Source organism: Kuraishia capsulata, genomic scaffold (genome assembly GCF_000576695.1).
Source record: "Kuraishia capsulata CBS 1993 genomic scaffold, Kuraishia_capsulata_scaffold_3, whole genome shotgun sequence".
Lineage (NCBI taxonomy): Eukaryota > Fungi > Ascomycota > Pichiomycetes > Pichiales > Pichiaceae > Kuraishia > Kuraishia capsulata.
Window position 1 is genome coordinate 587,138 of NW_019172952.1, and position 13,236 is coordinate 600,373.

Consider the following 13,236-nt stretch of genomic DNA (forward strand, 5'->3'; position numbering starts at 1 on the left):
CAAGGTTAACTTTTGGAAAAAAACCCATAAAAAATGGAATCTGGCAACGCTGTTGAAGATGATCCCATGTTCTTGACAGACACCGCTAATGTAATAAACTCAAACTCAACATCCGTTGCGGCTCAGTAGCAATGATACAGGACAGCCCACATCTGGACGGTAAAACTTCTCAATATCAGTGATTCCAACCGGAGGAGGCAGGTATAATGGTGGGAACGATATGTCATCATACAAGCCGTGCAAGGATTCGGGAACATGATGGTGGGCCGCATCATAATGGGAAATCAGCTGACCTATAGAGTCAAAAACCACAATTCCGTAACAACCTTCTTCATGACATGCCCATTCCTGTTCTGTGTGTGAATGTGGCGACACAAGTGGAGCTGCTTTAGGTTTGACAAATGAGTCCGAAGAGTCCAAGACTGTAGTTTCCAGAACAGCTGGTGATTCCCTGCTCAAAGAAAAGGTACTGTCAACATTTCCAGAGCTTCCAGAACTATTAGAGCTTCTAGAACTCTCCGGTCCTGGACTGAAAAATAGTCCGGGGCCGACCCCGAACTCGGAGTACGCCTTCATCGCCTCGTCGAAAATGGGGTGGTCTGGAAGACTCATGATGGCGTCAAACTCGGAAAAAAGCGAACTGGAGTACTCATAGTCTCCATATTGAAGCTTTGGATCGTCTAGCGTAAAATTTGGAAACTGGAAACTGGAGTCCGTATTCTTGTGGGTCCTCTGGTGCCGGGTCAATTGCTGGTTGGTGGTGAATCCTTTCTCGCAATACCCGCACGAAAACGGCTTCACCTCGGCATGCGAAACCATGTGAACACGAAGATGGGCATGCCTCCTAAAGCTTTTGTCGCAGCCACCAAAAGTACACTTGAAGGGTCTTTCGTCAAAGTGAGAACGTCTGTGCTGCTCCACCAAGCACGGCCTAGTGTACGCCTTGCCACAGTCTGGAAAGGGGCAAACGTATCTTTTCCGCCGTTCGCTGGGATTGGAATTGACTGCCATGACTGGTGGATAAATTCATAGAAAACAAAGCCAAGGGGTAAGCGTTGGGAATTTATACGGAAGGAATGTAGACACAGCCGTCCACGCAACCGGCGGGAGGCCAATTCGTAATTGCAGAACAAATTCAGATCGTGTAAATCCGAATTATCTCCGCCTTGGTACGGCGGTACGGCAGCACGAAGAGATAATGCATTAAGGTTTGGTGATGATTTTTTAGCAATCGAAAAGAAATTTAATCCCGCGACGACATTATTGGTTGAGAGTTTGCAGGAAGTAAGCTTGTTACTGTTTGGATTGTTCCAGGCCAGAGAGGTCCGGGTAAAGAGTCCAGGCCGGGGCTCTTCGCTGCAACCTTACATGACACTCTTGTCAAATCGCGCATCTCTATCTGGCAGGGGTGGAGTTCAACACAAAGCTCCGGCGCAAAATCCAGAACTTGGATTTCACGCTGGATTTCGCAATGTCAATCCGTCGTTGCTGCCGGATTGAGACGAGCATGTTCCTCTTTCGAGCTATTCCCGCAGGACCACTTATACGGTCAGGCGTTCGGTATACTATCAAATATCATTCTAATCTTTTTCCTATTTAACTGATAGGTAACACTCCCCTTTTTTTTGGCCAAATTTACGAATAAGAATATCAGACATACGAGCTTATACCCAAAGCAGTCATTCCCTTGCACAGAAGCGCTTCTTCTGCCTCTCTTTGGCCAGAAGCAGTTGCGGAAACTGTCGGAAAAAGATCCCCACATCCTGCACCTGCACGCTTTACAGTATTGTCATTGGTTCATGCACCAGAGTTTTGATGGTCCGAAGGTCCGCGATTAGGCCAGCCCTGAGTATAAGTGAGACACATTATTTCTACTCTCATCCTTAACTTATTGTACAATTTTCTATCTTTTCTATAACCCGTTACCCGCAAGAGTATTATTGATGGCCTCCTGAAAACAAAGTCCAAAAGTACAAACAATTAATTTCTATGCCCGCAACCTTTGTTACAACAACATCAGTGCTGTTGTAAACAAGGACTCAACAAGACAAACTCATTCCAATTTTGAATTATTCTTTTGATACCCGCAGCAAAAAATTAGTTAAGTGTTGACAAGGAAGGAATTATCTTTATTTTGGGTCATGCCACCACAGAGTGTTGTATCACGTACGCCTGCTCGGGCATCCCCTGCAGAAGAAAGCAGTGTGTTTGAAGAAGATGTTGAGCATTTTGAAGCAGAAGATTAAGAAGGCGGAGAAGCTTCATCAACTGTTCAAACACTAAGGATTATCAAAGAAATGCAAATGCCTCTGAAAAGACAAGATAAAAAGATCGAGAGCCTGTTTAGAAAGATTTCAGATGAAATACCCCCAGCACTCCATGTACACCAGGAATGGCCAAGGAAATGTTCTCAAACCCCGAAAACGACGCCAGAGAGGATAAAATGGTTACAACAAACTTCTGGGATGCAAATAGAACTCATGAAGTCGTGAATGGAAAGGATTTGCGTGAATTCACAACATACAAGACCTCGGTTCATAACAAAGCGTCTCTAAAAAGTCTGAAACACTTCGAAGCCAGAGCCCATGGTATATGACTCTAATATGACTACTGGCCCGTTTGTTTTAGACAGCTATGTCAAAATCAATTGCGTCATTGACAGTGCCCGGCAAAGTTTTGATGATCATTCCATGAAGACAATCCTAGAAGCACCATGAATGTGTCATGATCCCCCTTGGGATATCATGAGAAAATGGTTTTCACAAAATGGAACTAATCTAGAACATATGCAAGGCCACTTTTGGGTCCATATCGCTCATCCCATCAAGCCAAAACCAGGAGGATACGATGATGAATACCTCATGAGTTTTATCTTGACTATAAACAAACGCCATTTGGATTTTACGACAGTCAAAGACTTCATTAGAGTCATTTCAGCAGCCTCTCAGCCTCCCATATTCAGACGATTCATGGGGCGTTACAAGCATTATCCAAGCATCGACGAAATCTATCACACACATGTCGTGAACGACGGTACCAAACATGTGGCTATTTTCAAGGTACAGGGAAATGTTCAGCAACATAGATGCTTTCCAAAGGAAACCTACATACCAGATCACTGTCAAGTCTGAGAACGCGAAATAATTAGAGGAATCCTCGTCCCAGATTACTGTAATTCAACCATTGCCATATCTAATTGTGTAGTTGTGTAATATTCATATTGTTATTTGGGTATTGTAGATTTCTTGCAATAGACTGCATGCAATTGGGAGCATTTGAATTAGATATTTCAGAAGAATTCTGCACCTATCAAATGCTCAATACTCCAAATATCTGGAGAATCAATAGGTCCACTGGATAACAAAAAATCCATATCTTCGCCGGAGAAGTCATATCTGTTGAAGTTACTTGGATCGCCTTTGTATTCACCACCCGACTTGTCAGCGTTTGGGAAAACGCGAATCTCAACCTCTTCGGAGATCTCAAATTCGGTCAAAGTAGTCTGGGGCTTGACATCATTAGAAAGAAGCTGGGGATACTTCGCTGCGAGAATGTGAAGTTTCAATTCTCCGATCCCCTTGATACACTCCAACAGTTGCGGCCATCGTTTGCTGATATGCGTCAAAACCTGAAGTTGGCTTTCCAGAAGCTTGGCCACTTGAAGCGCTCGAGTTTCCTGTGCTACCACCTCTTGACGGTTCCATAGGAAATCACACAAACAGGCAGCACCCTCAGCAATAAAGTAGGCAGCAAAGAGATTGAACGAGACAGTCCCGTTTTTTATATTCTCAAAGTAATGAACTGTGAAGCCTTCGATGAACCCAATACACATCATCACCATCTCTGGAGGAGGATTTGGGTTTTTGGGCGATCTTCTGGTAAGTCTAGCCTTCTGAAAGTTCGTGACAGCAGTTCGAAAGTTAAGCTGATGCTTAGAGTGGAACTCAAGACTATCCTCGTACCATTGATCTAATAGCCTCATGGTTTCTTCTCTCCACATCTCAATTGAGTCGAAAGTCACAGGATTTGATCCCAGCCACAGGACATCGTAGATCTCGGTTTCAAGGCACCGCAAGCGCCAGAGAGTTATAGAGGCAACTTTAGTGGCTACACCATCCTTTAGAAAGCCCTTCGTTGTAATGTATTGATCACCAAGTACAGATGGGAAGAGAGCACTGACTGTGGCCGTGTCGAAACCCATCTGAACTCCCAAGAGCGAGGTGAATGCGCGCTCAGCACTGAGTGTGACCAGTAGAAGACGTCTCCTGGTATCCTGCTCAACAGTGTCGAGATGACATGTGGATTCCTTGTGAAGGCCCAACACCAAGCATATTCTCACGGCAATCTGCATCACGTAGGCACTATCACAGAAGGCTGGGTTCGCATATCCGTAATAGGCAAACAGCAGCAGAAGAGTCAAAGTCTTACAATTGGGAAGCCATACTATTTGCGTCAAATGAGATACTGCCGTTGCAAAAAGGGCGTTTGACGAGGCAATGGCATTGGATTCGTCCTTCCAATGCAAAGTGTTCGCACTTATAGCCATGACGATGGAAATCAACACCACATCGTGGGGTTCTGCTGGAGACTCAGCCTGACCCAGGACCCTCAGTCTGGACTCTTTAATCTCCCCCTCTGAAACACACGGAAACTGGGGCAATTGCACGCTCACAAACTGGTTCAGTAGATGGTCGAAAATGTCTCTCGGCAACGAAGCGAGATCAACTGGATGTGCACATGGTTCGGGATCCGACAGCGGATGATCACACCTTCTGCAAAATGGAGCAGGAATGCTGGAAGGACGTAAAAGAAACATCAAAATTAGTGCTTTTCGATACTGCAGATTATACTCGGTAATGTCTTGTTCTGAGTTTGGCGTTGTCACATCCACCAAAGGTCTCCCCACAGAAGCCACCATTTTTCGAATATAAGAAGCTGAAATTCCTGTCTCATCCTTATTATTGGCCTGTTCAACTTGTTCTAGACGTTTTTGTAGTTTTCTTTCTGTTTCTCGGAGGAACATTACCACGCTCCTGGGTAATGCTTCTTTGGTGACAGGATGGTATCCAAAACAAGGAGCCCCAACTTTGAGACAAGACAGACAACTTGGAAAACTGTAATCACACTTTTTTCTTCCAAGCTTGCACCTATGGCAAGATCGCCACTGCCTGGAGGGCTTTTCTGAGCCCGAGAACACCAGGTTCTCTATTCTGGAAACAAATATCTCTGTGGATTCGGGTTTCTCCATATTTTGTAGGGGAAGTTGGGAAATCCTTCCCAAATCGTTTTGTGTGGGGTTAGTCTATAGAGACGGTATAAACATTTGAGACTGAATCAAATCTCTGCAGGAATAACAGTCAAGTTACCAACAAACTGAGAAAAATAAAAGGTCAGGATTGCACTACGTAGTTTTATGTTTTATTCAACGCTAGCCCAACAGCCCCCGAACCAGGATTTCAGGATTCGGTCCCCATTAGGCTAAACGACCCTGCGCTAATGCATGCGATGGATCTAGTGAATCAAGAAATGAGCCCGAATTGGGGGAGCTGAGAGTCCGCTTTAACATAATACGATGAGGGAATCACCGAGAGCATTAAGTTTTAGGGACTGGAAATGTTTTTTGAAAATCCTGGCACCACTCCTCGTACTCCGTCTTGGAACTGCGATCTCACGGGCAGATACGCTGTCGCCCAAGTTCCTCTTTAGGCAACTCGGGTTAACGTGCCACCGAGGATGAACAAGTGGGTTGCGCACGCTCGCTTTATCCTAGGAGATTGGTCCGATTGAGCCAGGGGTCAGTAGTACAAAAGACGCTAAACATTGATTGGAGCGGGCCGTTTATTCGCCGCTTTTTATTTTGCTGCAAAAAAGAGTGGGTTGAACGCTGGACTGAACACTACCTGAATTTGAAATGAACACGATCAGGGAAGACCGCTTTTATGATACGGAGGTGCCGTTCATCAAGTGTATCGGGACACCCAGAGAGATCGGATTGGCACATGGGTCAGGGGCGAAAGACCGCATTTCCAAATGTATCGCCATATATACTGAGCTCTACAAGCTCACTGCTGGGATAGACTGGGATGAGGCCAAAGAAAAAGCAGCTAAATTCAAGCCGTACATCCAACAGCACTTCCCCGACTTGATAGAGGAGATGGAGGGGATCGCAGAAGGAGCAAATCGAGATGTTTTGGACATTTTGACGCTTAATTTTCGCTCTGAAATCGTGCTAACAAACTACTCCGACGGTTGTACCTCGATTGCAACCTACAACGAGGAGCTCGACGAGACGTACGTGGGCCAGAACTGGGACTGGATTCCCGAAATGAAAGCCGGATCCGTAGTATTGGACATTCAGAAGAAAAACTGCCCTCGGATAATCCTTTGTACGGAGGCGGGGATCATAGGCAAAAGTGGCTTTAACGGCGACGGAGTAGGACTAGTACTAAATGCACTGAAGTGCGGCAAAATGGCACTGAAATTGCCCATCCACTGTCTTTTAAGACTAGCGTTGGAAAGTTCCTCGGTTGACGAAGTTGAGAAGCTGTTTTTCGAGTATGGTTGTGCAAGTTGCGCTAATGTTATGGTGGCTGATCGGTCGAACTGCTTAAAGTCCTTTGAAATTACCCCATTGGGTGTGGCGGTGATAGAACCCACAGGTGGCGTAGTTCTCCATACAAACCATCTATTTGCAGATGTTCGCTTTGTCCAGGACTTTCCATCCCCAAATTCCTTTTCGAGACTGGAGCGCATACGGGAACTGTCCAAGGATGCTCCTCACACGATCGCTAGCATGAGAGAGCGTTTCTCCGATCTTGACAACGAGCCTTACTCGATTTGCAGGGCGTTCATCCCTGGAGCAGTCGGCGTTGAATCAATGATCACATTGATGACAATTATTATGAACGTCTCAAGAAATGAAGGAGAGGTCAGTTATGGTAGACCTGCGGAAAACCCAAAGGTTTACAGACTATTTTTCGATTGAACGAACGAGCCATTCGACCGGACAGATTAGAGATTTCGCTGTCCGGTAAAATAAAATCCTGGTCGTAGAAGCGCCGAATCCCGATATGAAACCTTAATGTAGAAAGTTACAAGGGGCGTATTAGTTCTGCCGTACCTACCCTTCTTTGCACCTGCGAAAAGAGAAGAGAACAATTCGCAAGACCAATTTGCGAGACCCATTCCAAACTCACTACCATGAAACGGTCTCTTATAGTTCGAGAGCGTTAAGTTCTGCTGAAGACCCAACAGGCCTTCGTTTATGGAGGAGATGTAAGGGTCATTCTTCAATGCTCCGGCGGTGGTGGCGGTGCACGTGCATAATGCCGACATGTCTTGCAAAATCTCGGAGTGTTAACATGACCCCCTCGGTCTATTTTGCCGCGAGTACTTCCTAGATTTGAAGTTTTTTCGAACAACAGGAACTAGAGCGGAAGGACTTGCCTCATATTATACACCTGGGTCTGGAAACAAATTGTTGGTTGTAATCTAGTACCTGCCAAGTTCCCGAATTGGCTGCATCCACACCAAGGACCAATTCCGCCAGTTCGCAACATTTGGACCAGCAGCAGTGGAGGATTGAATAAGCGCCTGGGGTCGGACCAATAGCTGAGACCCGTGTTCAAAATTGTGTATATGTATTCTCACATCCTTTTATAGATATACGCGAATCCTGGCATTCCCCTTTCCCCATTCTGGCTTGGGCATCTCCATCGGTGTATCTCTGGTCCACTTCGGCGTGATGATCTCCACTTGTTTGCGGTGTAAGAAGCGCAGAATAAAGGTACGTAATAAAAGTTGAGAAACAATCGAGAGAGAAAATTCTTTTCTGAACTTCAATTTTTATTCGCTGATCTTGCTAACGCGCTAACAAGTGTGATTTGCAACTACCCGGCTGTAAAAACTGCACTGCCTCGGAAACTGAATGTGTGATATGGGATGAATGTCTAAACGCTAAGGTTTCAAGAGAAGAAATTCACACCAGACTCCAGAGAGTGATTTTGCTTCAGGAACAACTGGAAAAGACGCAACATAGCCCACAAGAAGAAGAGACAGACGAAGTCATTAATCAGGGGCTGATTGGTAAAGCAGGACCTCAGTATCTGGTTCCAAGTCTGAAAAACCAGACGATAGAAGACCTTCTCCCTTTCAGATGGGAGACCGTTAAGAAAGGCTATTGGTACGGCGAAGACAGAGGGCCAGATGCTATTTTTTTCGGGTCTTCGTCGCCAATATCAGTAGCAGTATGGGCCTCGTCTCTGCTGGGTGTTAGAATAGAACCTCCAAAATACGTGAAGGAAGAAGTGGAGGAATTCAGATTGCCTAAGACTCTGATTACGCAGCTGATGATGCGAAAGCTGTTGAAGCATTATGAAGAGAAAATATACCCCGAGTACCCTCTAATTGCGCCCTCTTTCTTCAACATGGATGTGAAGTTAAAGAACCTGCCTCCTAGGCAGCAGATTTTCACGCTTCTGGCCCTGGTGGCTGCATCCACACATCTCTCGAGATCAGAAAAAGACTACCGAGTAATTTCTGCCACTCTGAGAAACTGGCTTAATGATGAGGTTGGAGCATATCTCGAGGAATACACAGATGACACTTTTTTGGTTTTTATGTTCTTGATCTTGATGGAGGAGTTAGATCCACGGAGTCAGAACTTATACGTATTGCTGAGTATGGCGTGTCGTTACGCAGTTATAAGAGGGTTCTACAGAGATACTACGGATGATGTTGAAGAGCGGACTTCGAGGCGGAATTTGTTTCTTGTTCTGTATAAGATGGAGTCTGAAATAGCAGGTTTTCTCGGAAGGCCGATGCTTTTGCCGTGCGAGTCGATCATGTTTGAGGATGCAGACCAGAAAACTGCAACCACACTAAGACTAACGAAGTCCAGAATGGATATCTACAGAATGATCTTTAACGGCCCTGATGACAGTTGCGTTTTCAGCCAGCAGTTGGTGGAAGAGCTTCTGTCTCTTCCTATACTGGCTGCTGCCTCGACCCATTGGTTCCTTGCTTCTCTGCCTTTTGCTATACACCGTTGTCACGAATGCGAGAATTTGCATCTCCCCAAAAGCGAGTTCCGTGAGAGACTCGTCAAATCATTTTTGATCAAACTTGACGACCTTTACAGGCTGTACAAGGAGGACCAGATCATATCATTGTGGATTCACACTCTCTATTGTTTCAGCCTCTCACTTGCTATGATGGTGTATTACAAAATGGGCTATTTATCAAACTATTGGACATCCGCTGATTTCGAGAAGAGTTTTCACAAAATTATTGAAATGATGGGATATTGTCGCCTCGGCTGGGCTCCTGCGGCGTTATATCTGGAAATCATTCTGGAGGTTTACAATAAGAGCCAGGCGCTTGGGTAAATGCGCTACCGGGATCACAAAAAAACAAACAAAAAAACAAAGACTATGGATTGACTATATCGTTTGCAAACACAATTTTTATGCTCTGTGGTAATGGATAATAATTCGCAAACAAGTTTTGGAAACAAATACAGAGCCTCGTGCATGACTGAGCCGCATGAACATGATAAGAGATAACGGAGAGCTGGTGCCGATGCGAATCTGCGTCAAATCTCCCAAATCGCGGCTTATCAGTCCACCTACAGCATTGAAAGTTATTAGTTTCTTGACAACACACTTCCACCACAATATACATACTGAACTATACTAGAATTATCTCATTTTTGAACTCTTTGGTCTGTTCGCGTTGACCTAAAGTGCTTCCCTTATGAAACGTGCGCCAACCGAAAACGATAAGAGGGGCTTCAACAGCTGCACAATCATTCATTTTTCACGAGATTTCAACTCACGCCACAATCAACATTCAGGCTATGTCTTGCGGACACCATGGTGAAGCTCATGTGGGAGGGACTCCACAAGGTAGATTTGCTGACAAAACCAAATACACGTATGCTGGAAAGCTGGTGAGCGAAAGCCAACCTGGACCACCGTTCACGGTCCATACAAGCACTCTGTTCGACCCAATGCGCAAAAAATATCGAGAAAATGTTTCAGTAGAGATAGATCCTTCCTCAGGATTGGTCATTAGATGCTACCAACGGACGTCTGAACCTCAAATTGGCGCCTCAGATGTGGATTTAAGAGGCAAGTTCGTGATCCCAGGTCTGGTGGACGCACACACCCATATCTTTTTGCACGCTTACGACGAAAGAACCAGCGTTGAACAAAAACGTGACGAGTCTGTGGCTGAAAGAATAATCCGTTCCTCCAATCATTGTCGGACAGCTTTGCTAAGCGGATACACGACGTATCGCGATTTGGGTTCCGAAGCCATGTACGATCTAGACGCAAACGTCAGGGATACAATCAATCGGGGAATCATGCCTGGACCAAGACTCTACGTTGCCACAAAAGTGATATCATCATCTTCTGGTTATGCTGCACGCTATGAGAATGCAATGGGCGGAGTTCAGTACCCGTCGTTGGCAGATTATTGTGATGGTGAGACCGAGATCCGCAAGGCAGTACGCAATCGTATTGGGGCTGGAGCAGATGTCATCAAGTTCTATGCGGATTACCGCCGGAGGATCATGAGGTATCCACCGGCGCAGCAGCATCCGTATGTTGGTTCTGTGAGATTTCCTCCAGTCACCGCGAACCCCGAAGTGGTTGCCTTCACCCAGAAGGAAATGGACACCATAGTGGAGGAAGCCAGAATGGCTGGATGCGCAGTAGCAGCCCATTGTGGCAGCAACGAGAGCGCTTCCATGGCAGTCAAAGCTGGGGCAACCTCCATAGAACATGCTTATTGGGCGGATGAAGAGACATTGAACAAAATGGCAGAGTCAAACATAATTTATGTTCCAACACTTTACGCTTGCGAGCTCTTCTTCCAGGATAAGATGGAGTCCATTCTGCAGAAGACACGCAAGGCCTATGATATGGGAGTCACAATGGCCTGTGGAGGTGATACTGGAACGTATCCTCATGGTGATAATGTTCACGAAATGGAGTTGATGGCAGCAGCAGGAGTTCCCACATCGGAGGTTTTGAGGGCTGGAACGTACCATGGATGGCTTGCTTGTGGTGGTGATCTTATTGGAAAGCGGTTTGGCTGGATTGAGGCTGGAACATGCGCGGATATGGTAGCACTTGATCGGGATCCACTGGAGGATATTGGCAATTTGAGGGGACCAAGTTTTGTGATGAAGGATGGTGAAATCTACAAGGTTGACGGTGAACCTGTGATGGACAAGTTCTTCTAATTCCAAGCGTTTGGTATTTCTTCATGCTTAGTAGTGCTCACACTTGAACTCCTGCTAGGATCAACATTCTTATTCGCCCACTTTATAAATCCTTAAATTATTCCTTATTTAATCGAAGCAGATAGGTGATTAGACTTGGTAGTCACGGATCACCCCAACTTCCTCCTGTTTGTCACGCTGGTGCCATCTCTCGTGCAGACGACCGTACAAAAGTACCGACAGAGGCTCGTCACCATCTGTATCATTTACTGCCTTTTGGCCGTACAGTCTTCCCTTGCTGTCATCCCAAGTGAAGAAATCGATCTTCTCCCATTCAGCAGGCTTTGTGAGACCCAATCTGTTGAGCTTGGGGCTGTTCAATGTTTCAGGGTCCACAATCGTGCCAGCCTTTGGCTGCTGGAAGTAGATGAGCACCAGGCGGGTGTAGTCTTTTTGCTCCTCTGGAGGCGCAACAACTCTGTGGATGGAAGACTTGAAATAGGAACCAGTCAGAAATTCAAGAGCATCACCAATGTTCACGACCAGCGAGTTTGGTCTGTGTGCGACGAACTTCCATTCACCCGTGTCGTAATCTCTGATTTGAAGTGACAGAATGGGTTGCGAGGTGATCATGGTGAACGTGGTTGAATCCGAATGACCTCTTAACCAGTTCTTCTGCACTTTAGCCTCATCTTCAGGATCCATCTTGTGGTAGCGCATGAATCTTCCGAAACCTCCTCCAGAGTTCTGCAGATCGTTCTGCTTAACCTCGAACATCTCGTACAATGTTCCCTCTGGAAGCTCCAAGATGATATCGCTGAGCGCACTGATCTTCTTCAAAACATCATAGTGAAGGTGCTGGTAGTATGCCTGAATCTCAGTTACGTATGGCCTCACTATCGCAGGAAGCTTAGAGATTGCCTCAGGACTGAGAAAAATGTCATCGTGAAGCAGATTTCTGAAGTTGTAGTGCTCAATGGCGTCTCTGACACCCTTGGCAAAGCTCCAGTAACCACGTGGCTTGAATCCAGCACCACGCTCGCCACCGAGCGACTTGGTTCTGTCTTCATCATCACTGGTGATTGCACCTGCAAGATACTGCATCTTCTCCTCTTGTGGAATATTCAGCAAATTGATGGCAATCGTCTTCAAACGCTCAATTTTGTCAGCATCGTAGCCAGTATTGATGAGGTTGAAGAAACCTGAAGTGCTGATGGACTCCTCCAGTTGTGCGGCAAGTTTCTGCCTTGCTGGGAGCCCCTCAGGGCCCTCAACGTATTGAGACAGGTCGATAGCATCTAGGTGTACAACTGGATATTTATCGATAGTAGATTGGTCCAGTACGGGGGCCTCATGGAATGGGCTCAGCTCCTCATAAGAGGCAGGCACATATGACAATTCAGAAGGAACAGGCGCCATTTTGTTTTCGTTGTCTCTTCCAGAACAGAAGCGAACAAAGAGATGGGATCAGGCCCCATTCATAAAGTAGTCGCAAGAAAATGATGTGACAAGCAGCAATGCCGAAAGATTCACCGGCCCGATAAAACGCATCAAGCCCGGTATCCACAGCCTATCAGATCAGACCATTCTGTTTATACAGTAGGATTCCCACCTATATTTGAGAGAGATATAGCACTGTGGCAGCATCACGACATGAGAATGTTGTTCCAAAGTAGCCAAGAAATTGCGAAAGACAGATTTTTGGGCTCGCCACACCTCAGCCATATCGCGCAATCGCGGAAAAATGGGCGCACGGTAGGAGCCACATCGCCTCCGTCCTTTCCGGCAATCTTGACAGGTTGATCGCCGATGATTTGACACAGCTGAGACCCCCATTAAGGCAAAAACCGTCTGTAGGATATCTTGTCGTGGTCTGAGGGTAAAAAAACTTTGATGGTTTTTCTTTGTAGACCCAGATGGGTGATCGTGGCGCAAACGAGGATAAGCACCAAGAATTGGTGTGGCTCGCATGACTCAGTACTAAGTCTGTACCAAGACATCTAAAC

General features: G+C 46.0%; 8 protein-coding genes across 8 annotated transcripts; 4 read left to right on the forward strand and 4 right to left on the reverse strand.

The window, feature by feature from the left end:
- Positions 1-105: 105 nt before the first annotated feature.
- KUCA_T00002555001 (uncharacterized protein) lies at positions 106-1,011 on the reverse strand (the record flags this gene model as incomplete). The annotated part of the gene is made up of 1 exon (XM_022602818.1): positions 106-1,011. One exon carries the CDS (start codon positions 1,009-1,011, stop codon positions 106-108), a length of 906 nt encoding a protein of 301 aa, XP_022458585.1.
- Positions 1,012-2,392: 1,381 nt separating this feature from the next.
- On the forward strand, positions 2,393-2,596 carry KUCA_T00002556001 (uncharacterized protein; the record flags this gene model as incomplete). Its single annotated transcript, XM_022602820.1, has 1 exon — positions 2,393-2,596. The coding sequence occupies one exon, from the start codon at positions 2,393-2,395 to the stop codon at positions 2,594-2,596; it is 204 nt and encodes a 67-aa protein (XP_022458586.1).
- A 693-nt stretch (positions 2,597-3,289) lies between these two features.
- On the reverse strand, positions 3,290-5,248 carry KUCA_T00002558001 (uncharacterized protein; the record flags this gene model as incomplete). Its single annotated transcript, XM_022602821.1, has 1 exon — positions 3,290-5,248. One exon carries the CDS (start codon positions 5,246-5,248, stop codon positions 3,290-3,292), a length of 1,959 nt encoding a protein of 652 aa, XP_022458587.1.
- A 663-nt stretch (positions 5,249-5,911) lies between these two features.
- KUCA_T00002559001 (uncharacterized protein) lies at positions 5,912-6,985 on the forward strand (the record flags this gene model as incomplete). Its single annotated transcript, XM_022602822.1, has 1 exon — positions 5,912-6,985. The coding sequence occupies one exon, from the start codon at positions 5,912-5,914 to the stop codon at positions 6,983-6,985; it is 1,074 nt and encodes a 357-aa protein (XP_022458588.1).
- Positions 6,986-7,744: 759 nt separating this feature from the next.
- Positions 7,745-9,386, forward strand: KUCA_T00002560001 (uncharacterized protein; the record flags this gene model as incomplete). The annotated part of the gene is made up of 2 exons (XM_022602823.1): positions 7,745-7,786; positions 7,878-9,386. The coding sequence occupies 2 exons, from the start codon at positions 7,745-7,747 to the stop codon at positions 9,384-9,386; spliced, it is 1,551 nt and encodes a 516-aa protein (XP_022458589.1).
- A 470-nt stretch (positions 9,387-9,856) lies between these two features.
- KUCA_T00002561001 (uncharacterized protein) lies at positions 9,857-11,251 on the forward strand (the record flags this gene model as incomplete). The annotated part of the gene is made up of 1 exon (XM_022602824.1): positions 9,857-11,251. The coding sequence occupies one exon, from the start codon at positions 9,857-9,859 to the stop codon at positions 11,249-11,251; it is 1,395 nt and encodes a 464-aa protein (XP_022458590.1).
- Positions 11,252-11,380: 129 nt separating this feature from the next.
- Positions 11,381-12,649, reverse strand: KUCA_T00002562001 (uncharacterized protein; the record flags this gene model as incomplete). Its single annotated transcript, XM_022602825.1, has 1 exon — positions 11,381-12,649. One exon carries the CDS (start codon positions 12,647-12,649, stop codon positions 11,381-11,383), a length of 1,269 nt encoding a protein of 422 aa, XP_022458591.1.
- Positions 12,650-12,808: 159 nt separating this feature from the next.
- KUCA_T00002563001 (uncharacterized protein) lies at positions 12,809-13,201 on the reverse strand (the record flags this gene model as incomplete). The annotated part of the gene is made up of 1 exon (XM_022602826.1): positions 12,809-13,201. One exon carries the CDS (start codon positions 13,199-13,201, stop codon positions 12,809-12,811), a length of 393 nt encoding a protein of 130 aa, XP_022458592.1.
- Positions 13,202-13,236: the final 35 nt, after the last annotated feature.